Source organism: Strongylocentrotus purpuratus, unplaced genomic scaffold (genome assembly GCF_000002235.5).
Source record: "Strongylocentrotus purpuratus isolate Spur 01 unplaced genomic scaffold, Spur_5.0 spur5_scaffold_1, whole genome shotgun sequence".
NCBI lineage: Eukaryota > Metazoa > Echinodermata > Echinoidea > Camarodonta > Strongylocentrotidae > Strongylocentrotus > Strongylocentrotus purpuratus.
Window position 1 is genome coordinate 49,977,094 of NW_022145594.1, and position 25,118 is coordinate 50,002,211.

Genomic DNA, 25,118 nt, shown 5'->3' on the forward strand with positions numbered 1-25,118 from the left:
CTCAAAGTGTTTTTCGTCAAATGAAAATTTGAAACTTGGGTTCTATGTTTTTTACATAGAGATATGCTGTTGGGAATAGACTCACACTGCAAAGAAAATGTATCATTAAAATCATCCAAGGTACAGCATGTGTTGACGTCAGCAACTAGGTCGCACATGAGAAAGTGAGATAAAAAACAATGAGACATATCTCTTTTGCGAGTTTTTTCAGGGGTGTAGGCAGAATCTTTTACCTTTCTACAAGCCCGTGAACGACATGCACGGCAAATACAACTTTCCTGGCTTACATGAGGATTTTCACTCTTAATAAACTCTATAAGGGAAGCTGATTTAATTGTACAGAGATGAAAATATTTAAAATTTCCTCCACGCTTACAAATTGCACAGGGCCCACAAACTGATTTGTGGCAGGGTGGATTTTTATTCATCCCAGCGAAACATTTGTATTCTTACTGTGCATCAATGTGGGGTCATGAAAATCTTCTAGTGTTGGTAGAACGTCTGGAGGCTCTTCTAGGCTCGGTAGTGAGTCCGCAGGTTCTGGAGGGGGACGATCTTCCGCCATTGGTAGCCGGTCCGGAGGCTCTGGAGAGGGACGATCTTCCGCCATTGGTAGCCGGTCCGGAGGCTCTGGAGAGGGGCCATCTTCTACGGTTGGTAGCAGGTCCGCAGGTTTTGGAGGACGATCTTCCACAGTCAGTAGCGGGTCAGGAGGCTCTGGAGGGGGACGATCTTCCGCCATTGGTAGCCGGTCCGGAGGCTCTGGAGAGGGGCCATCTTCTACGGTTGGTAGCAGGTCCGCAGGTTTTGGAGGACGATCTTCTACAGTCAGTAGCGGGTCAGGAGGCTCTGGAGGGGGACGATCTTCCGCCATTGGTAGCCGGTCCGGAGGCTCTGGAGAGGGGCCATCTTCTACGGTTGGTAGCAGGTCCACAGGTTTTGGAGGACGATCTTCTACAGTCAGTAGCGGGTCAGGAGGCTCTGGAGGGGGACGATCTTCCGCCAGTGGTAGCCGGTCCGGAGGCTCTGGAGAGGGGCCATCTTCTACGGTTGGTAGCAGGTCCACAGGTTTTGGAGGACGATCTTCTACAGTCAGTAGCGGGTCAGGAGGCTATGGAGGGGGACGATCTTCCGCCATTGGTAGCCGGTCCGGAGGCTCTGGAGAGGGGCCATCTTCTACGGTTGGTAACGGGTCTGGAGACTTTTGAGAAGGATGATCCGTTAATGTCGGGTATGGGGCAGGCTGGGGTTGGTCATCTTGTTGCTGTGGGAGGTCAGTCAGCTGCTGAAGTGGGCCATGTCGTAGCTAAACAAAAAGCAAACACATAATGATTTAAGAGTTGTGAAAATTATTTTCATGAAGGCCACATTTCATTTTTTCATAAAATGATTACACAGCTCTTACTCTATATGGCTATGACATTCAATCAAATAGAAAAAAAAAATCAAAAGCTCTATTAAGCTTTGATTGAATAATTTTATTTTCTGTGAAACATATACTACACTCCATTGACCACATTTAACATATAATAAATACTAGATGTTAACCAAATTTGACTCATTATACATGTTGCTACATAAGTTAATTTGGAAATTAACGGTAATAAAACTAACCCGAGGTCCTGGAGGTTCTGGAGGGGGATTATCTCCTAAGGTAGGTAACGAGTCCGGAGGATCGGGAGAGGGACGATCCGCTTCTGATGGGGATGGGGCAGGCTGGGGATGTGGATGCTCGTCTTGTTGCTGTGGGAGGTCAGACAGCTGCTGGAGTGGGCCATGTCGTAGCTAAACAAAAAGCAAATACATGATTCATGAATTGTGAAAATCATTTCATGAAGGCCACGTGTTATTTTTTCATAAAATGATTACACAACTCTTACTCTATATGGCAATGACATTTCATCAAATAGATCAGAAACAATTTAAATTTATTAAAAAAAAGCTCTACTAAGCTTTTATTAATTTTTATTTCATTTTATTTTCTGTAAAATATATACTTCACGCCATTGACAGCATTTAAAATATAATAAATACTAGATGTTAACCAAATTTGATTCATTATACATGTTACTACAAAAGTTAATTTTGAAATTAATAAAACTAACCTGAAAAAAAAAGATTTAGAGTTATGAATCAATGGGAACTGTAGGAAAGAGATTATTTTCACACAATACCTTCTTTCTTCTTTTCAAACGCTGCAGTTTCCTTCTTCTCCGCTTCCGTATCCTCCCCTTCTCCTTTCGCTCCACATACCGAGACCTTGGAACTGGTATGGGTACAGCGTCTACGAACGTTGAAGTAATAGCCGACTTGAGTTTTGCTTGAGCAGCAACGGAGACATACGGGATAACTACATATTGGCTACAAATGGGGATATATTGTCTATAAGGTGGAGGTTCCAAGCATGATGACTTCTTTTTTGGGGGTTTCCTCTTTTGTGGTGGCTTCTTTACAACTGTATGCGTTTTAGGTGAAGGTCTATATTTTTTAAAACGAGCAGCTCTTTGTTTCCTCTGATAAATAACTTCATCTAGATCAGTCTCTACCCATTCCTTACTTTTTTTCTTTGGAGGTGCTAAACGTTTGAGTTCTTGAGGAATTCTATATGTGGAGGTTGTAATCGGTGAGAATTTCTTATCAACAAAGCATGTGATAAGATTTCCGAGTTCTTCCTTTCCAATGAAATTCAGATGAAGTCCATCCAACGAAAAACAGCGAATGTCCAATGAAAATAGAGGAGAACAGTCCAAAAAGAAACAGTTGTGTAGCTGAGAACAAAGCTGTGCCAATTTATGATTATAATATAAAGATTGGGTATAAAGAAGTTCGTCGTCCCAACGAGGAAGAATAGCATTAAACACTATTCGGGCACAGCGGAAACGTTCCCGCACAGAAACATACAAATTATTAAATGATTTAAAAGCAATGTCCCAAGTAGTACTGTTGAGATCGTTCGTTCCAACATGAACAAATACAATGTCTGTTTCCTCATCAATGACAGGGTAGGTATACTTGTTAATGATGAATTCACGAAGTGAGTTTATTCTGGCTCCCGGTAAACAAAATACGCTCCACGAGATAGGTTGACTTTGAAAATGTAAATGCTGTTCCAGACCTCGCAATATTGAGTCACCAAATACTTTTGCAGTGATAGAGGACTCCCTGGAAATAAATAGAGATGGACAAAAATAGGAGATAATACTGTAGTGAATTCAAACAAGTGAGCAAAAACATAACAATTAATATTTATTTATTTATTTATTTATTGATATTTCACCCCTTTAAATTTTTTTGACAAAACAAAAGATGAAGTTTCATGGGGCAAAAGGAAGGCAATGCAATAATAGACGGCGCTTGTTCAGAAACCTATCCAAAATTTGACCCATAACTCCGGCGTGATATTATATACCCTACATAAGTTAAAAGTTACGGTAGATAACTTCACACAGGCGTGAGCCCGCCCACAACCCACCATTGGTATGTATGTACTTGTATTGTGCAGCAGTTTGCTGTGAATCCTGTGGACAAGTGTATAAATATCAACTTTTATTCGAAAAATACTCCAAAACTAACAATAACATTAACACAAAACATGTAATAAACATAACAACTTTAAACACATGATCTTTATTTGGACATTTAATGAATATTTACTTCATTTTGGGTATGTTTTAGTAGGGTATCTCCACGCTGGAGTTACAGGTCAAATTTTTGATAGGTTTCTGAACAGGCGCCTAGATCTACTAGACTAGGCCTGTAAGTCTACCGGTATACTAGACTACCTACACTCTACACATACTACAGTATAGACTAGAACTTATAAGAGTTTAGAAGCAATAAAAAATATAGATAGTAGTCTAGGCCTAAAAAATAAAATTAAAAAAAGTTTGAGTTTGACCATGTTCAATTTGACTCAAGACAAGTCTGAGCTGACCAGACTCCAGAGTCAGGGTTTAACTCTCACAGTTGCCTGTTAAAGTCGTGTCAAAATAAAATGGATTTAGCATAGATCTAGGTCTAACTAATTGAAAAATACCCTTGCCTTAATAATAATACCAAGAAAGCTTGCTAATACTGGGAGAGTAGACTCTAGATCTACATGTAAGTCGAAGGCACCACACCAGATCAGATATGGCTTTTATGCCGGACCGGTACAGAAAAGGCTATGTATGGGACCGCTCGCGATTTTTTTTTCCGTACCACTAACGCGTCAGATTCGTCAGTTTTGTTGAATTATGCGACTTGAATGAAGACCACCAAAGCACGGAGCGATGGGTCAAAGGTTCCAAGTTTTGGAATAAGTTCTGCTTCTTTTTATGTACCAGCATTCTCCTTTCAACAAGCCAAACGATTGGCGGATCACACCTCATCTTTCAGAGCCGAATTGGCTGCAATTGTCCTTGCGCTTAATTGGCTAGAGAACATTAATGTGTATGTTGGCATTGTTATTTTTTGTGATTCCGTAAGCGCCCTGCTCGCCATAAAGGATGAAAAAGATATTACATTTGTAACTGAAATTATTACATTAAGTACAAAATTATCGTATCAAGGAAAACACATACACTTAGAATGGATTCCTAGCCATTGTGGTGTACACGGAAATGAAATGGCAGATTTTTATGCAAAATCTGCTTTACAAAATAACATTGAAATTTGTAATAAATTATCCTTTTCTGAAATAAAGAGTATTATTACCAGCAAGTATATAAAACTCTGGCAAGACAGATGGAATAATTCTGATAGATCTCTTAGACATATACTGCCTACAGTAAATCAACCATATGAATGTAAGTTGAACAGATTTGAAGAAAGTATTCTCCATAGATTAAGAATAGGAGTGATAGGTTTGAACTTAGATCTCTTCAGATTGAATATACACTCGACAGGCCATTGCAATAACTGCATAGGACGTACTGAAACTGTAAACCACTTTCTCACTGAATGCCCAAAGTACATAATAGAAAGAGCTATGTTACTCGTAGAAACTGATTTATCACATCCACAGGAAATCATGACACTACTTAAACTTTCAGAAATAGTTAAACAAAAAGCAATAGTTCGCTTCGTTTTAAGAACAAAGCGGCTGTATCCAAACAATTAAATTGTTGTTGAGTTTTTTTTTTTTTTTTTTTTTTTTTTTTTTTTTTTTTTTTTTCTTCTTATCTTCTCTTTTCCTTTTTCTTGCACCAATAAAGCCCACAATACTTGTAACTAATTTGACCATTTACTTTTCTAACAATTCGGTGATCACCTCCAACATCACATGCTAGCTGGCACCCCCTCACCTATGCCGGAGTGACCTAGGTTAAAACCGAAAGTCTGCGAAATATACCTCAAAGACTGGTAAGATGGCATTTTGAAAAGGGTGGGGGTAAGTGCGAAGTACACATGTGCATACGTGAGGTGATATTTGAACGCGCACGTGCGCGTAAACACAAGTACGTACGTTTAGTTTTAGTTTATAGGCGTTTTTTTTTATTCAAAACTTGCTAGGCCGTCGTCTCTTTCCAAAATTATTAATTTATTGAATTTTCTCTCTAAAAAAAGTTATAGAGTCTAAAAAGAAAAAAAGAGGAAGGAAAGAGGATGGAAGGAGAAAGAATCCTAAAAATAGTCATTTATGACATGAAATTGTACATATAGATCTATGTATATATATAAATAATTCATAAAATAGTGTGTGGCAAAAATAGTCAACTGTGACTGATTGCCAAACAAAAACAAATCAAGAAGAAGAAGAAGAGCATATCGCAATGCAATGCAGCGCGCATATTCGAAACCATACAACTTAGCTAATATAGCTTACGCATCGTAAAGTACAGTAGATCTATTTGCAGATATAGATAGGCCCCTACTTGTCAAGTCCTTCTATTCTGAGTTGACGTTTCTGATCTGAGCTAGATGATGGATGTTGATTTTGAGCCTGAGGACTCAGATTTTGAGGATGAGCCAGCGCCGAAAGGCATTGGAATTGTCCAAAGATGTACCGGTAAATCGACAAGACTTTGTGGAGATGAAGAAATCCCTGCCGTCGTTCAGGTAAATAGGCCTACTCAGTCTAAGTTTATAGGTCTAGTCCTAATATTAATATGAATATCATGCAATAGGATGCCCTTGCCCAACAACAGTTGATTAATATATTGTTATTGTCTTGATTGTTTATTGATATTTGTATACATTAGCCTACAAGCAGATCGATGTCGCTATCTTCAGTATTTTTAAAGCAGCAATTCCGGTGCTAGAAGAATAACAAGAACATTTTATACTCACTAGATCTATTGCAATGTTAATCATCCTTAATGGCACAAAAAATTGACAAACAAAGTCAAAGTCAGATGGATGGGACAGTTTATTAGTGGCGACCACACGCGTGTGTCTTTACCATGCAGCCTGTCTGCTCTGGACGAATACAGCCACACTCCACCGTTACACGGGCCAACGCTTTAGAGATCCTGAGATCAGTGTTTATTTAGTCAGGGTTTAAAATGTGATTTACAGCCAATTGGGACTAGGATTAGGGTTAAGGTTAGGATTAGGTGTGTGTGTGTGTGTATTGGGTTTTTACAGACGTGTATCAATCAGATATGATTATTTACGTCTAGGACCGACCTTTAAACGTCACCATCCGAAAGACGTGACTCAGTTTCGAACCTGCGTCCTCGGCTGAATCAGTTTGTAACTTCCACTTTTTAGCTGGATTACAGGCGCACGCCACAACGCCTAGGCTTAAGATTAGGCTTAAGTCAAGATTAGGCCTTTAGGGTAAGTTTGAGGATATAGATCTAGAGTAATTGTCGACACCTTTGGCAGCTGAATTGATGTGGAGCATTGGATAGCGCCTTGCACTGTCAAGGCTATGATCGAGGGTCCAGTTCGACTCCAGGAATGGACATTTGCTCTATTTTTCTTTTGTTTATAGAACCCTATTTGAGGCGAAACTTTGAAAAAATACAAGTCCAAGATTTGTAGACGGAATATTGAGTCCTAACGGTGGAGTAGTGTGGCTGTATCTGGCCAGAGGAGATTTGGATACAACCACACGCATGTGGCTGAATGTATAAAGGCACACAAGTGTGGTTGTATGGTCGAGGTACCTAAAGTCGCGCAGTACATTAAGTCGCACACCCCTCGATGTGCGCGATGCGACGCGTCAAGTCGCTCAATATTTTGGCTAGACGAGAAATCAACAAGCCCATCGAATATATTACAAAAAAAATTGGGGAAAATCACTAGTTTCATGCATTTTTACGATGACATGAAATCATCAAGAATACACTTATTTTTGAAAGAAATTGAAAGGTTACATTCAATTACTGTATTAAAACTGTGGTGTGCGACTTTATGTACCGTTCGATTTTGTCAAAGAAATTTGACACTGTCGCGTAATCGACTCAAGCATGAAGATTCACCAAATATTTACATGTATGTCCCAGTTTTCTCTGTAAATGTTCCTTTGAATATATACAATTTAATAGAAGGAAGAAGCATGGATACAAATTTTAATTATTTGACTTTTTAGCCCTTGAAAACAAAGTGCGCGACTTAAAGGGGAAGTTCACCCTGAAATTAAGTTTGTTTTAATGAAAGCAGAAGACAGAGAGAAACATATTAGTGAAGATTTGACAAAAATCCATATAACGAAGTTATGAATTTTTGACTTAATGACGTCACCTGCTCTCCCATATGTTGTGTACTGTAATTACCATAGATTACCATTTTTCTTGGTTCTTGATGAAGGAATGGATCTTTGTCATCGAGGCGTCTATAAAAGCATGTGTCTGATAATTATATATCAAATGCACAGGCAAAATAAATCATATTATTCTGAGAAAATGGCAATTTAAGGAATTTACAGTACACAACGTATGGGGGAGAAGCTCGCATGTGACGTCACAAAATTAAAACTTTAAAAATTCATAACTTTTATATTCTTTGTCGGATTTTCCTCAAACCTTCACTGATATATTTCTTTCATTGTTCTGCTATGATTAAAAATAAGTAAAGTCCCCGCGTCCCGGGTGGACTTCCCCTTTAATGTAGTTCCATCATATTCACTGCCTTTATTATTAGGCCTAGATCTATATTAAGACATGTGCAATGTCACTAGATCTAGACTTTTAATTTCAAATTATATTGTCAATATTGAAACTTAATTTTGTAGCTTATTTAATCAAGGTTGATTCTCAAGTGTGAAATTGTTGTTATTTTGCTTATTTGTGACTTTGTCAGTCTAATTATCATTATTTCTTTTTATCCTCACCAGAGTATTTTACCCGAGGGTTACACCTACCACGCCTGCCGCATAGATAACTTCTCGCAGAATGATGAAGTATCATTTTCAGCGATCATTCGGCTGAATCTGCGTTCCCACCAAGATTTCAACAAGTGGTTGGAAAATTTTCAAGAGTCTTCGTCTACCACTTGGCGAGTGAAGCGCACATTTCCTTCAACCGGATTGAAAGTAGTTTTCAAGGTATGAATAAAGACTATCACAAAGTTGGTTATGCCACAAAGTGCATATAATGTGTTACAAGCCAAATAAGGCCAAAATAATTTTGTCCCCTTCTAATAACTTTTTTTTTCATAGCCAATACTAGCCCATATCTTACAATCTTTCTTTCTGGAATACTGGAAGATTTCTAACATTTAATTAGTCAGGGTGGCATTGCACAACTAGGCAATTTGTTATTTTAAACAAAATTGATAATTAGTCTTAGAAGATCAACACTCCTTTACTCTATCAAACGGCATGACTGAGATTGCCTTGTACGTCTACTTGATATTAGGAAAGAATTGTGGTTCAGACTCTTCTTAAAAGCATATTAAGGCTTATAAAATACAGTGTATTTGTTTTTTAAAAACAAAAACTTTTACATCTTTGAAAATCGTCATGTTTCATTTAAGCAAGAAGCAAATAAAAATAGAGAGAGACATCTAAACTTCTTTATGTAATTTCTGACACATTCTCTCTTATAGAAAGCGTACAGGTGCCATCACAACACAAGACCAGGAAAGGGGTCCACTAATGCAGGTCGGCGAGTTGCATCTAAGAACACCAACTGCTCGGCTGACATGATTGTCTCTATCAAGAAGGCAGTGTATGAAGGGCGCACCCTTAGCAGGTATTTTTGAATGGTTATTTGGTAAGGGGGGGGGGGTGGGGGGGGGGGGGTGGGTAGAGTGTGTTGGTACTCACTGAAAGATATGCAATGAGATATCACTTGAATGAGCTGTGTGACATACATGTATACAGTCTGTATAATCAAATAAAATGGTACAAGTGGAAAACATTTTTTTACAGTGTGAAGAGTAATCACAAATCACAATCTGAAAGTGGTTGATATTTTCAACAAGAAAAAAAAAGAAATAAAATCAGGCTTTTTCTGCTATTTTTTCATCTCATTTGGTGCTGTTGATCTTGAGATATCAGTTTTCTACAATCAAGAAAAATTTATTTTGCTCATGATTTTCCATGGCTTTTAGTAGGTGTCGCACATGATAATCATGAACTCAGCGCTCCGGAACAATAGATTTGTGTGATTTCGATTCATCCCACAAAATTTATCTCTTTTTTACAAAAGCGAATTATACAAAATAAAGTGTATTTTAAGCAAGACAAATCTTTTGGCTTTAATGTAGTACCACATTCACACATTGTAAGAGAAGATTTCATACCTAAATTATTTTTTCCCCAGTTGTACCATTTTTTTTTATACAATCTGTATAACTGTTACATCATTACAATAATATTGCAAATGCACATCAGTATTTTTTTTTTCAGGGCTAAGTACTGTATAATAAGCCCCCAAAATTTGTACAGATATGATTTTAGACTGGGTGGGGAAATTTATGTGAGCATTATTACTTGAATTTTATGTTTTCAATAGCCTTGCAATTTCTGTCGTTGTTAAAATTTCTCAAGACTTGCATAATTTGTGAAAATACAGTATTTCATAAAATCTATTAAATTCAAGGTATTGAACACTTCAACAGCTAGTCGAATTAAAAGCTTGTGATTAAATTTACATTTAATTTAGTATTTCTTAGCCTTTATGAATGATAGTATCTTATTTGTTCTAACAGGAGCAAGGATACCCATCTTCCTCAGTACCCTGCTGAGCTGCTACTGAACTACCGTCACAATCATCAGATAACCTGTGCGGATGCTTTGAAGTTCCGCGATGTCTCAGAAGAGACAAAAGAAGTGCTCATCTCCCTCTTTAAAAGGAAGTATGGCCCGACACAGGCCGTTGAGATGATCAAATATGATCTCCAGTTGAGGCATGGAGCCAACTACCACATGAAGGCAGCAGATAGGGCTGTTTGTCCTGATGTACAATTTGCCCACCGGTAAGTGTTTTTCAACTTTTAACTACTTCATGTGATGCTCGTATTTCCTACGTGAAGTAAAACGGGAGAGACCAAATCAGTTTATTTAAAAACATTTTTCGTGAAGGAAAGAAGAGCACATCTGCAGTATAATTAAAGCCAAAGTGAACCAGGAGTCTTGTATAGCACCACCTCAATTTCTCAACTATTCAACCTATCCTGTTTCCTAATCTAGAATGCAACATTCTCAGCAGTGTAGTCTTATGATATAGGCTCACTTGAATGATAATACATTTACCCTCCAGGGCAATTCCACGGTAACGGAAGGACACTCAGACAAGATTTTTGAACTTCAGGTTCACACTAAAAGAAATGTTTTATTAGTATGTATTAAACTATGGGGAACAAAATGTGTTTCAGTCAAGTGGAAAGCTTCATCAACTTCACAAAGTTTGGATAAACACTAATTAACTGGAAAAACCATGTCCATTTTTATGTCCTTCCGTTACCGAGATAATTAATATGCACATTCTTAAACTACTTAATTATAATGACAATTTTTTGGGGGAGAATTAAAGGCACTTATATAGGTATTATATCTGTACTGTTTCATATCTTAAACTAATAAAACAGTTCTTTTAGTATGAACCTGAAGTTCAAAAATCTTGTCTGAGTGTCCTTCCGTTACCGTGGAATTGCCCTCTACTTGTTATATTCACAGCAAAGCGAGTATTATTCTCTACAAAACATGTTTAAAGCTGGTGTATAGTTTTGGTATGATAGAATAATTTCAACTGTATTGGTTTCTTTTGATACACTCCAACTATAAAACAAACAAAGTGACAGTTACACCAATTTTTACACGTTGAATCATTGTGAAAATTTGAATTCGACCGTTAGAGCAGATCTAGCGCCCTCTATGGGCATTTATATTATTTTCCTAAAATGGGCCTTTGGAATTATCATTTCATAGATTTAGCTAATCTATGTCAAAGAGCTATTTACGAAGATTGTTATCCTGAATTTTTCCTCCCCATTCCTGTCTGTGAAGTATTTTTTAATTAAAAAATGAAAATAAAGCCAATTTATCAGGACCCTGCCTTTTTTTAAATATTACATGTAATATTATGTATTATCTTTCATTCTATCTCAAAGAAAAGTCAAAGTTTGAACGATTATATTTTGAGATTTACCAAAACTATACACCAGCTTTAATAGTTTCCCTATTTCAGAGGCCAATTTATATGGAAATGTACCATGTACTTTCAACAGTTATTTCAAAAGGTATATTTACAAGACTAGTTTTTATAATTCATGCATTATAGAGGAGAGTCTCGCTTAAATTATATTATCGTAATCTAAGCCTTTTCATACTGGAAGGGGGGGGGAGTAGTTCAATATAACCGAGTGAGAACTACCTTTAAGAAAAGTCTGATCTGCCATAACAATGAGGAAAGAATAATGATCAGATTTTTAGATATATGTTGTACACACCTCAAATTATGTGAAAGTTGTTTCAGTGCACGACACCACACCTCATGGCAATATGTGTCCATGTATTCAATGAACACATTATCGTTCTCATTCATTGGTGGATTTTGGTAAAATGGTTACAAATTTGTCTTTCTTTTTGTGCATTCTCTAAAATTAAAGCTAACAAAATTTGATTAATTGATAAAGAGCAAGAGCTTGACAGCTAATAGCTAAATGAAGGAGCTTGTAATCGACATAAGGTTTACTTTTGACTGATGTCGAATAGATAAAATCTCATTGTCAGACAGGCAGAACCTATATTGGGAGGTTTTGCGTCAAATTTCCAATCAGTGCAAAAAACAAACAAACAAATGAACAAATTATAATAATATTGCATCGTCTTACTAAAACTAAAATAACAAATTTGTTCTTTTCAGATTGTACCGCAAGGTATTTCGGGCCGAGTTCGGCGAGTCAAGTGGAGAAGGAATGCTGGAGAGCCTGAAAACATTCATTGAGCAATATAATGTTGAAGCAGGCTCCAACTGCATGGCGTTGGATGTGACAACTGATGGGAAAGTGGTGATGGCCATCTGCACTCCGCTAATGAAGAGGGTTCATGAAGAAATCAAACATGCCTCAGAGCTTGTTTTCATGGATGCCTCTTCAAACATGGACCGGCACGGGTGCAGTGTTTTCCTCCTTCTAACCCATACGTGTGTAGGTGGACTTCCCCTTGGAGTACTTATTACCACCAGCGAGTCGGAGGGCACAATAGAGGCAGCCCTCAAGCTCTACCAATCTGTGCTACCACAGGCCTGCTTTGGAGGAAGAGGAGTGCGTGGCCCGAAGCTCTTCATGACAGATGACTGTGCTGCAGAGCAAAATGCAATCCGAAGAGTCTTCCCTGCCAGCAACTGCTTGCTCTGCGTGTTCCATGTCTTGCAAGCTGCATGGAGGTGGTTATGGAATGGCAAAAATCAAATCCCCCAAGCACAACGATCCAACCACCTTCAACACCTGAAGCGCCTGATCTACGCCAGGACTACAGAGGAGCTGGATCAGCTGTACCAGCAGAGCCTGCAAGACCCAATTCTCTCTGAGTAAGTTGACTACCGGTACATTGATATCACTGGATATTTTCAGGTCTTTTTTATCAGGATAAAAGGCACTTGAGTAAAGAAGAGGACAGACTATGTACACTCTTTATATAAAGGCATATGATTATGACCTGAGAACTACACACACAACCACTTTCCATATTAAAGATATGAGGTGTATATATCTTACATGTTAAAGCTTGTCAAGCACTACAGATGATATATTTAATCCCACAAATCAGAAAATACCGGTATATGAATCTTATTAACATTCATAGCAAAATATACATATCTCGCCAATTATTTAATTTATTTTTTACCTGTTAAGGTCATAGGTCATAATCATGACCATATTTATTCAAATTATGATTACTTTTTGATAATAATTTCCACTTTTTTGTGCTTTAACTTTTAACAGGAAATTCAAGAAGCATCTGACGGGCTATTACGGACGTAAAGAAAAGTGGGCAATTGCTTGTCGCCAAGATCTCGAGGTACGTGGAAACAACACAAATAACTTCTGCGAGGCGGCTATGCGTGTCCTCAAGGACAAAATCCTGGAACGCACCAAAGCTTTCTCCATCCCTCAGCTGGCAGATTATATGTCTACCTTCCTCCAAGACTACTATCAGCAGAGGCTTATCGACGTCGCAAATGGAAGACTGCAGAATGTTGTCACCTCCAGATATATGCCCCAAGACAAATCTGTTAGGCATCAGGACATCAAACAGGTAATGATAGTGTGAGACCTCCATAATAAAAGCAGGAATTCCCTACAATTATAGGAACCAAATACAATAAAATGAAGTATAGTAAAGCAAAGCATGCTACCGAAATTAATATGTATAGAGCTCTGCCTTAATTCTACATCAAACACTCTGCACCCTTCAGATCCTGGATATTCTATATCAGTTCACAAAGCAGAGAGAAATCCAGATCAGTGGAAAAGAGAAATAATAATTAGAAAAGAATGACAAAGTATCTACATTTGACAAGTCAGATGAATATTTAAATGCTTAATCATTCTTTGAGAAATCAAGCATTGCGAGTCAAAAGCTGGTACATGTATGTATCAATGGAGAAAAAAATATTTAATTTTTTTTTAAGTCAATGTCAGCTGTAGTATTAGTAGGTCTGAAAATTGTTTTACGATTGACACAAATATGTTTTGATTATAGCTGTCAGCCACCCAGTTCACAGTGACCAGCCAGACCACCAAGGACACTGAATATGATGTCGATATGGAAATAGGGCATTGCTCTTGTCCTGCTGGCAAAACAGGGGGCCCCTGCAAACATCAGGCAGCAGTCATAAAACATTTCAATGTTTCATCAACAAATTTCGTCCCGGTTGATGACCCGCAGACGAGACTGCTTCTCTACAAGATCGCAACAGGTAAATGACATGACTTTAACCCTATTCTGACTGGGCTTTTTGAGAGGAGATTTTGACTGGGGGGGGGGGGGTCAATTTGACCCCCCCCCCCTAATATCTCGGCCGCGGAAGGTCCAATCGACGCGAAATTCTGCCGAACGTCGATGCACATGTAAAGGGTACCACTGCTATGTTTTTTTTGAAAAAAAATCACCAATTTTTACTTTATTATAATTTATGCAAATTAGATGCCTATTTATTATATTTATTAATATTTCATTAAAAAACATTGTTATGAAGCTCAAATTATTGTATTGGATAGACCTACCATTAAATCATGTTTTTTATATGAGTACTGGTACACAGCCTGGCCATTTAAAGTTCATTTTATTACAAAATATTAGCCACCATGCAATTATGAGATACTTGATTTTAATCCTTTCTTTGATATGGTACTTTTTTATGGTCCCGTGTCCCTCTCCTATAATTTTCCAAAAAGGAAATTGTAGTGTTCCATCAGGATTCTTTGATGGATTAATGACCCAGCCCTCAGTATCTGGAGATGACATTTCAATGGAAGAACCAGTGATAGATGAGGTGGAACCTATTCCCACAACCCAAACTGATCCCAATCCTGCGGTTGCAAGTCTCCGTGCACAGGCAGCTGCTCAGAACCACTTTGATTTACGAGGCTCAACAAGATCATCACAAGCATCTGCCCGCACCAATGGTCCTTATTTGCTTGAAATAGTCCCATCATCGTTTTGCTGGCTTTAGTCGCATGTTTGCCAGACTGTTTTGTATGTACTAATTATTATTAATAAAATTTATTTCCTGTGGACTGGAAAAAAAGCTCCAGTGTTTTGATAATTCAGAACTCTTTATATTGAGTTTTCACTGTGGTTCAATCATCGTATTGCTGGCTTTAGTCGCATGTTTGCCAGACTGTTTTGCATGCTCTAATAACATGTCATTTATGAACTGTATTTTCATTGTTGCTAATTGAACATTTTAAAGTATGATCCTTTCTGAACTCCTGCATGTGTTGGCTCAGTGTATAGAGCGTCTGCCTCATAATCGGGAGGTTGTGGGTGCGATCCCCGGCCGCGTCATACCAAAAGACGTTAAAAAATGGGAGTTGCTGCTACCCTGCTTGGTGTTCAACAAGGGGATAGAGCAACGTCCATCTGGCACTGCTCAGCAGCTGCCGGTGTAGCGGCAGATTAGGTTCTGTGGCAGATTCGGTACCTAGGTTTTTTTTAAAGGTAGCTCTCAAGGAAAAGTAGCTCTTCGAATGAGTTCATTTTTTTCGAGGTAGGTACCGTATACCGCGGCGGGTACCAGGGCCAGGCCGCGCCAGCGTTCATGCACATGAGCGTGAGAAACGAGAGCAAGAAAGATATCTGCCGATGGAAAATCAGTACCGGCGGATTCGGTGTTGGAACACGATCCGCCGGCGGATTCTGTTCTAGTCACCGAATCCGCCGGAAACCAAAGCTGCCGCTACACCGGCCCCACGAAAAAAGGTGCAACAAGAATTTCCGTTCACCTTTGTTTCAAACAATAAAATCTGGAGCGTTTTTTTGGAGCATGCATGTAACCAAGGAAATTCATTCATCATTTGGATAATTGAATGATATGAAGATGTGAATTAATCACATGTACATGTATGTCTCAATTCCTTGGAGTAAATGTATGCATATGAGTAGGTTTTGCGAGTCTGATGAAAAATTTGTCTGCTGCTCAATACTTCCATTATTGTTTTCTATTTGGTTAACTTCACTTTTAATCTGAAATAAAACTTATTTTTAGAGCAATTTATTGTACACTTCTGCGGTCAGAAAATTTCTAAGATTATAACATTGATATTAAATGTTTCCCATTTCTGTTTCAGATGATCTTCTGGCCCAGTTCAGAACAATGTGCCAGGAGCTAGAATTAAAGTTGGAGACGTCTCCGGACATTTTCATACCAGCAACCACAGCAATGGTTGAAAGCTTTAGTCGGATGAAGACGGACACCACTCTTGTATCTGCCATGCATTCATTTGGCAAGTATGCTGGGGCAGCCAGGGCCTTAACAAAAAAAGGAAAAAAGGCCGATATGAAGCGCTTTCGCCTGAGCGGGAGTAAACACATTGGTGTGCAACCAACAGCAACTGCTAGACGTAGAAGCCACATGGGAAGGGGAGGAGCAAGGCTTCATGCTGGTCGGCCATCGAAATCGTCCAACGTTCCAGAGCACGGCTACTCCAACAGCCAGCCATCGCAGTCTTCTGCTGTGCTCCCTCTGCCACGTAGGCAAAGAGCCCCAGCACCACACAATTTAAGTTATGCTGTCGCCAATAACCGAAGTCTTGGAAAAACTCATAGTTCCAAATGAATTAGAGAATTATGATGATATACAAATATACAATGCATTTTGAGGATCTAGCTAAAACTATGAGTTAATGAAGAGGGATAAATTGTAACTAACCCAAGGGAATATTTTTAACAATTTTCTATACCCCAGGCTTGCTGAGGGTATAGTAAATTTGATAAAAATTTGCCTCGAGGGAAAGTTGTAGTTATCCCTCTGAATGCTCATAGTTTGCTAGATCCAAGAAATAATTGTGTATTCATTTTTATATCCCTCATGATACAATAGTTAGTTGAATATCAAAACTGTCAGAACTGTCAAAAAACAACATTATAAGTCATGCAAGAACTGTAATGTCAACATCAAAACTAATTAAAGATTGATTTTGCTGCACAAGCCGTGATGTATGGTTTTTTATATGTTTTTTTAAAAGATACGGAAGAAGCAGTGATCATAAATGTACTACGTATTATTAACACTATCAAACTCTGGGGCTTGCACGAAGATCTGTGCGATTAACATGTATTTCAACATGTTCAATGGAAAATAATGGTTGTTTGTAAGGTCAAACGCAGAGCATAAGAAGCCAGTATTTCATGTGCCAATTTTAAATCAATTTCAAGATTGTATATAATTATGCTAAGTGGTACTACTCGCAATATGCAGTGACTGGTATGTCGATTCTCTTCAAATTGGCAATTTTACGCATTGCAGAGATCTCAAAATCGGGGAGAAAGTTTTTCTCCCGCTCTCAAATTTCATTAGTGAAACTATGCCTTTTTCGTGCCGTGTACAATCTCAATGTGAATGATGCACATGAGGGATACAAAACAGTGTATTCCTGTTATTTTGAGCAAATATATAATGAGATGTTGATATGACAATATGAAAGTCCTTATCATCTGGTTATTATAGGAGTGGATTGTACAGGTAATGATAACAATAATACAAATTTATATACACTGACACAAACTAGCCTATAAAATGATCTTTCCGATTGTAATTACAAAGACATCCATGTATTTTCACAATCTCATTTAAGTTTTGGATATGGTCGTAGAGATGTCCATCTATTTCTGATGACTTTTTATATGGGCTAGTAGGAAATCAGAAATTTTGTAAACACTTGAAGTTTATATCATCTAGAATCAATAGTTAATATTGTGTTGACGCTGGACGGTGTTTAGTTCAAAAATAATAATTGAATTTATCTGTTGAGGACAGTTAAACATATTATGAGACTTCCGTTTCCATGAAGATATTTAAATCTCTTAAAATTACAAATCTCTTATTATATGGCTAGAAGTTTTGTATACGAGTGGTTTTATCGCATGAATGGCGATGCAGAACTTAAGGCCTTGGGTAACGCATGTTATTTACATGCTACTCCTCACCCAGGCAAATCGCTGTTGTGAGCTTGTATTGTGGATGAAACTGTCTCAGAGTGAATGGGAAAGGAGGGAGGGAGAGTCCCAAGTCCCATTGGCTTGTTTTAGATCATGTTCTAACAGAAGGGGACTGTTGTAAAAAAATATTATTATCATTATTATTATTAGGTGGGCTGTATCTAATACAGACCACCTTATAATTTTGTTAAAATTGCCTTTATTTCTTTATTATCAGGTGGGCTGTATCTAATACAGACCACCTTATAATTTTGTTAAAATTGCCTTTATTATTATTTATTTATTTATTTTTTTTTTTTTTTATTTTGAACCACTTTTTTGTGAACAAGATAACTTTGAAATGGTTCAACCAAATATCTTGAAATTTGGCACACATATGTATAGGCATATGAACAAAGCAAGGTAAGGTTTTGAACCTTGACCTTGACTGATGACGTCATCTAGGCGCCATTTTGTGAATTTTTCTGAAAATAAACTCTTGATCATATCTTTATAACCAAAGGTTATTTTTCATTCATATTTATCATGATCAAGGTCAATATCAGTCCGGTCAATTTCAGGTAAAAAAACGCGCGCATGCGCGTACGTCCGCGCGCAAAATTTCAAAATGCTCAAAATCGTCTCAAATTCATTTTGCATACGTTTTAGGTCATTGTAAGCATTTTATAAAAAATCGCGCGCACACACATGCGCGCGCGTTTTCGCGCGTAACACCATTACACAACATAGAATCGCCATTTTTTTTGATATTTCTCATATTTTCTCAAACAATTTGATTCCTATTTATCTCTTTATGACCATTAATAACAAGATGAGCGTCAATTCAATATAAATTTCTGTGCGCGCGAGCTCTTTTAATACATAGCATATATGGGCAAAAACATGCCTACCGGGTATACAAAACCCATTATAGCTCTTGGGAATGCACAGTGACCTTCAATTTGTTTTCATAATTATATAGAGTATGAGTCGGAGATATGATTCCATGTCTCATTTGGCCATTAAGTGTATCGTGACATCATCACAATGGCCTTGGAACTCAAAATACAAATTTGCATATTATGACGTCAGCATATTTATGGAAAATTTATTGTATCTCTGTATATATTGATCAATTTTCTTCAAAATTTCGATATGTTGTAGCTAAGACAATTCTCTACAAGCTTAATAATAACCATTTTTCATTTTGATGACGTCATACTAGTGAAAATCTCGATTAAAGGCCTCATGTCAAAAGGCCTTCATAATTTGCCTTATCCCTATAGAAGGTGAATTTCGTTCACGTCATGAAACTACATGATATTGTTTTTTAAGAATTTTTAAGCAGTATCTCGCTTATTTTTGCTCTATTTTGTCTCAAATTTAAGTTGACCAGCCCACCTATACTTGTTCCAAACAAGTATTATATGTCTAGTTATTATTATTATTATTATTATTATTATTGTTATGCCTCCGCAACGCGATATCTCAAGAACCACTTAAGATATAAACTTCTAACATGAGGATAGTATGTATGACCATAGGAAGACGATCTGATTAGATTTTGGAGTATGTAGGTCATAGGTCAAGGGTCACAGGGGTCAAATTATGTTATTCCAGGTATTGGCCTCGTTATCACGATATCTCAAGAACCCCTTGAGATATGAACTTTAAACTTGAGCTGACTAGATTTTTGATGTAATGAGGTGAAAAGTCATAGGTCACAGAGGTCAATTTCTGAAATTACTGGTTTTATAAAGGCGAAGGCATATAGGAGACACAGTCGCATTTGTCTTGTTATTATTGTTATTATTATTATTATTATTATTGTTATTATTATCATTGTTAGTATTATTATTATGAAGATCAACAATTTCTATGCTTGTTCATAGGAATCATTCCATTTATAACATGATTCCATTTATAACATGATATTATTAGTGCTTTATTCATCAACATCACTCTAAAGAGGTTGAACTCTATTTTATTATTTTTTTTGCTTACTTCTTTGAGGAATCTGTTCTCATAACTAGTATTTCTCATGTGCATTGACAGTATATATATATTTTTTTTTACAAACAGGAACTCTTTATTGATTGGTTCATCTTTTCTTTAATTAATTTTCATGTATTTAGAATTATTCTATATTATCAATACACTCAAACTTAAAATATATTCTATGCTATTGTGACTGCAATTAGAATAAACTATCATCTGTATATTCTAATAAAGTTGCATGCATTTTCTCTTTTGCTGGATGTAGATAGTCCCGCTAGAAACTATTAATGCTTTCCATGCAATAGAAATTTTAAAACACTTCATGTGATTATTTTGAACCACCATATAATATATAAAAATGTATCCTTTGATAAATATGCATTATGAAATTCCTGTAGTTTCTTTATATATTTCATGTCTTAGTATTTGTTTTACATGTTTGTAATGTACATTGTCATGTACATTACTTTATGACTCCTTGTGAAATAAATTTTCTAAATTCAAGTACAACTGAAAAACAAAATGATCTGAGAAGACTTCTGAGACTTCTGATACAAAGTGTTGTTATGAGATTAAAAAAAAAAAAAGAACATCAATATTTCAGTGTTATTTAATACGTTTCTCTTCATATAATTTAAATTGAATTTATTTGATTTGTGGTAAAGATGAGCATTGAAGGGGTGGGATTAATAATAGCTGTGGTATTATTAGAGAATGATGATTGTGCTGAGAACTGAAGAAATACAGTTGGCGTTTGTGAGAACTGATGACAGTAGTGATATGGTAGTGACTGTAACAACTTAATAATGATGGTTGGATGATTCCAAAAGATATCAAATGAATAAGTGGGAGAAAGGAAAGATTGAGGAGAGAGAGTGTGAATGAGAGAGAGGGGGAGGTGGTGAGTGCAATTCTTTCTTTGGGTTACATCCCATCAGGGGGAAAAGGAGAGAATTTTTTTTTAATCGAAATGATATTCATAGGCCTGTGAACTGAAAGCTGTTATTAATGTTAATTCCAAATTTGTGTAGGTTTATGATTCAGACTCTATTAAGTTTATTCAATATTTGTAAGTTTGAATTTTAAATTAAAAAAAAAATTATAAAAATGAAATGAAATAAGGAAGTTGGGACAAATTTTTGAAATTTCAGTAAACATTTCTTGATCAGTGCTCATGAATATTCAAATGAGTGAGTTGGTGATGTTGTTGCTTCACCATCAGTCATATATCGCGATTCAATATATTTTTGTATCAAAATATACCACAATAAACATTATTTATCATTTAAAAGCACAGCTTACATTTTCACAGCTAAAATATGAGATAGGCCCCATTGGTCATTATGACAAATGTATAGGAAATTGTGAGGTGACAACCCCGTGTATTTCAACAATTATTCATAAGGACTATGTCACTATGAAATGTTTTCCAAAAAAAATTGCACTAATCTGTAGGGAAATTTGTACTCTTTCATTTAGAGTAACGATAATTTAAGACATCCCTTGACATGTAAACGACCTAACTCCTTTCCCTTCTTCAATTATCGCGGGCGTTGCGGACTGACTGTTTACATGTTAAAGACCTTGACCGGAGCGTAAACAACCATACATCCACAGACGGCTAATGAAACACAAAATACAAATACAAGAAAGAAAAAATTAAATACCCTTTCATTACTGAGAAAAATGAAAATTACAGTACAACTGCCGCCCCCTCCCAAATTCGCCTCGGTCAAGAGCCCCCGCGCCGCACGGACTTGGGTGACGTCATTTCGTGTAGACTTGAATTGTTTGCTGTAATTCTTCGCCGCGCGATGTTCGAGATCTACATTGATTTTGCGTAGGCTACCGTGAATCCTTTCTGCTTTTTATCGATTGAAGTTTGAGAAGTTTTGAGAAGTCTTTCTAAAGAGAATGGCTACCCCAGTCGTCAGGGCAGATGCACAAGATGATTTAGTTATGGAATTTGAGTGTGAGGAGGATGGCAGTTGCGGGGAAAGCGGTGAAAATGACAGTGTCAGTGGTAGTAGTGACAGTCCGGACAGTACTGGCAGCAGCAGTGATACCGACAGCGATGCAAGTGATGCAGACGCCGGAGAACACGGGCGTATCGTCGAGTGGGAGTATGAGCCTTTACCTCGTGGTGAACCTGGGCAAAATGTTGGCGATGCTGGAAGGGCCAACAACGCAAATCGGCTTCATGAAAATGTCGAGGATTGGTAATTAAGACTTATAAGCTTATTGAATTTGTTGTGCATTCTAAATATTTATTCCCCCCCCCCCCAAATTGAAATCAAATACCGTAGATCTCTAGACTCGGTCATAAATGGCATGTCTAATTCTAAAGTTAACTTGTTAAAATGATTCTCTAGATCTATGTCTGCGCACCTAAAATTCGACCTCGATTTCATTACACAGTAAGATATTATTTTTAGAATCATCATTGTTATTCCGTTCTTCATATTCTAATGATTACTGAAACAAAAAAACTCGACAAATTATTCACAAGAACAATTTTTTTTAACGAATTTCAGACGGGCTCGTCATTTTGTGTAGCAAAACTGAAAAGTGCCCATATCTGCGCACTCACTATTTTGCACGCAATTCAATCAAGCACAGTGAAGTTTCATACCAGGGACAACCCCCTGTTCAGACTTTTCTTTTTTGACAATGATTGAAATTTTCAGGGTGGCAAATGAAACTTGCTAAAACGCATTTTTAATCTTCCCAATTATTTTCACAAATTTTGGTATCTAAATGAATTGTTGAGGTTAAGATTGAAAATTGGTGTCAGTTTGATGTTTTGTTCTATAAATATCGCGCATTTACGTGGGTGCGCAGACATAGGCACTGCCTTGGGCACTCTTACCATACTACGACTACGAGAACGATGTCATTTTTATATTTATCAGGAAGCTGTAATAAAATATTTATAAAATTATAGTAGGTGTATTGATTTTTGTTTGAATCTTTCTGTATTTCAAGGTGTACATGTGGAAGATGTCGTGTGCCTCCATCTTTCAATGAAGGTGATTGTGTCTGTTGTCAGGAAATTGCAGAGGTCAAGGCAGAGGCTGATCGACAGGGTTCAAGTTGTCTGGTGGATTCTGAGGAGTTTGAGCCGGCCATCCTAAATGCGACAACATTGTACATCGGATGGATGGAGTACACAGATAGGTGGCGCCGAGCAGCCAAAGCATTTGGGGACAGGAACAATGAGTAAGTTATGTTTCTCCTTTTCATCATTTTGGCAAGGGCTAAAAAATAAATGGATTGATTTTGAAAGTTTATTGGGTGAAACTTTTCAAAACGAATTGAGTCACCGCAAGATGAATTACTAGTTTTGACCAAAATTCTTGCCTGGTGACCACTGGTGTACTAGCTGCCTTATCTGCAGGTGCTTCGGGGCACTTTTTCAGGAAATGTATACAAATAGGCAAGAATGACCACCGGTTTGTGAGTTTTAGCATGTTACCCCCCCCCCCCCCAATGATCTGTAGTTATGAAACACAAACTTTATATGCGATTTTGAATGTTGCCCCCCACCGCCCGACAAACAATGACTAACCCTTGGTCATTTTAGTTTTTTTTAATCATTTTTATTTTCCTGAATTAATTAATAAAGAATTAATATTTTGACATCAAATCATCTATCCTAAGAAAAATAATGAAATTTTTTTATTGCTTTTTATTTTACAGAAAATACAGGTATGTGGCCTACAGGAAAGTCGTGAGATGGTGTTGGGGCTGGCTCGGGAAGGACATCAGGGTGCAACTGCCAGCATGTGTCCATGCCTCAATAATGGAAGCGTATCCTGATGGACGTGGTCAGTACAAAGGGACCATCCTGCGTCGGTTGAGATGAGGATGTAACATCAACTATTGTCTTGCGAACTTTGAATGACTGTCATCTTCTATGTGATTGTCAGCCATCTTCTGTACGTTATTTGTGATCATCGGCTTTCATCTTCATATTCATCACAAATACTATTGTTTGAACTTCTCATGATGGTATGGTTGCTATGAACTTTGATCTCGACATTTGATTCTAATTTCCAAGAGCTGATATTCGAACTTTTGCAAAACTGTGATCAAGCAACGATTTCTTATGAGGAAGAATGTTGAAATCTATATAAACAAGCAACAACAAAAAAAACAAAAAAAAACACAACATGCCTTGTTCCTTCTCTTTTGTTATACACCCTGCAATGTAATTTGTTTTAATAATTTGAGCATTTCATATACAGTCAACCTGCCGAGTCAGAAAAGGGGAGAGAAAGAGAAAATGAAATTGAAAGAGAAAACGAAATTGAGAGAAAGAGAAATAACAGCATGGACACAACAAAGATAGACAGAGGAATAATGAGAGTAAGAGAAGGGAATTGCGGTTGACGAAATTTCAAATGTGTGATAAATGGTAAGCATCGTAATAAATCCAGGAAATCCTTTATTTTGCATCAAATCTATCCTCCCAAAAAGGATAAACCTTAACCCTATCTCCCACTCTGTCCCTCTTCCTCTCTCTTTCTCCTCTTCCACCCTCCACATTCCCATCTCTCTATCCCACTTCCTCTCTCTGTTTCCTCTTCCATATTTCCATCTCTCACTCTGTCCCTCCTCTCTTTCTCCTCCTCCACATTCCCATCTCTCACTCTGTCCCTCCTTCTCCTCTTCCACCCTCCACATTCCTATCTCTCACTCTGTCCCTCCTTCTCCTCTTCCACCCTCCACATTCCCATCTCTCACTCTTTCACAATCTCTCTTTCTCCTCTTCCATCCATCACATTCCCATCTCTCACTCTTTCACAATCTCTCTTTCTCCTCTTCCATCCATCACATTCACATCTCTCACTCTATCCCTATTGGTATCTATCTTTATCCCTCTTCTTCCTTCACATTCTCTATCTCACTCTCATTTTCACAGCAATTTCCATCTTTAAATTATGAAGCTTCCTACAAGACACCTATAATAGAAATAAACAAACAAGATTTGTGTTCCTTTAGATGAATTTTTGTTTACCTTTGCTCAAAATATTCTCAGAACATCCCATTGACGGTTTTTCCCTCCAATCATTTTCTTCTCTGTTTGTGCAATATATTT

At 37.4% G+C, this 25,118-nt stretch overlaps 3 protein-coding genes across 3 annotated transcripts; all 3 read left to right on the plus strand.

Annotated features, from left to right (window-relative positions):
* Nucleotides 1–5,819: 5,819 nt before the first annotated feature.
* Nucleotides 5,820–10,580, plus strand: LOC105438693. Its single transcript, XM_030978430.1, has 4 exons — nt 5,820–6,039; nt 8,264–8,473; nt 8,977–9,122; nt 10,084–10,580. Exons 1-4 carry the CDS (start codon nt 5,902–5,904, stop codon nt 10,352–10,354), a joined length of 765 nt encoding a protein of 254 aa, XP_030834290.1. The 5' UTR covers nt 5,820–5,901; the 3' UTR covers nt 10,355–10,580.
* Nucleotides 10,581–14,113: 3,533 nt separating this feature from the next.
* LOC115921196 lies at nt 14,114–18,195 on the plus strand. Its single transcript, XM_030978431.1, has 2 exons — nt 14,114–14,297; nt 16,171–18,195. Exons 1-2 carry the CDS (start codon nt 14,144–14,146, stop codon nt 16,656–16,658), a joined length of 642 nt encoding a protein of 213 aa, XP_030834291.1. The 5' UTR covers nt 14,114–14,143; the 3' UTR covers nt 16,659–18,195.
* A 3,642-nt stretch (nt 18,196–21,837) lies between these two features.
* On the plus strand, nt 21,838–24,183 carry LOC105442225. Its single transcript, XM_030978432.1, has 3 exons — nt 21,838–22,236; nt 23,003–23,236; nt 23,717–24,183. The coding sequence occupies exons 1-3, from the start codon at nt 21,932–21,934 to the stop codon at nt 23,880–23,882; spliced, it is 705 nt and encodes a 234-aa protein (XP_030834292.1). The 5' UTR covers nt 21,838–21,931; the 3' UTR covers nt 23,883–24,183.
* Nucleotides 24,184–25,118: the final 935 nt, after the last annotated feature.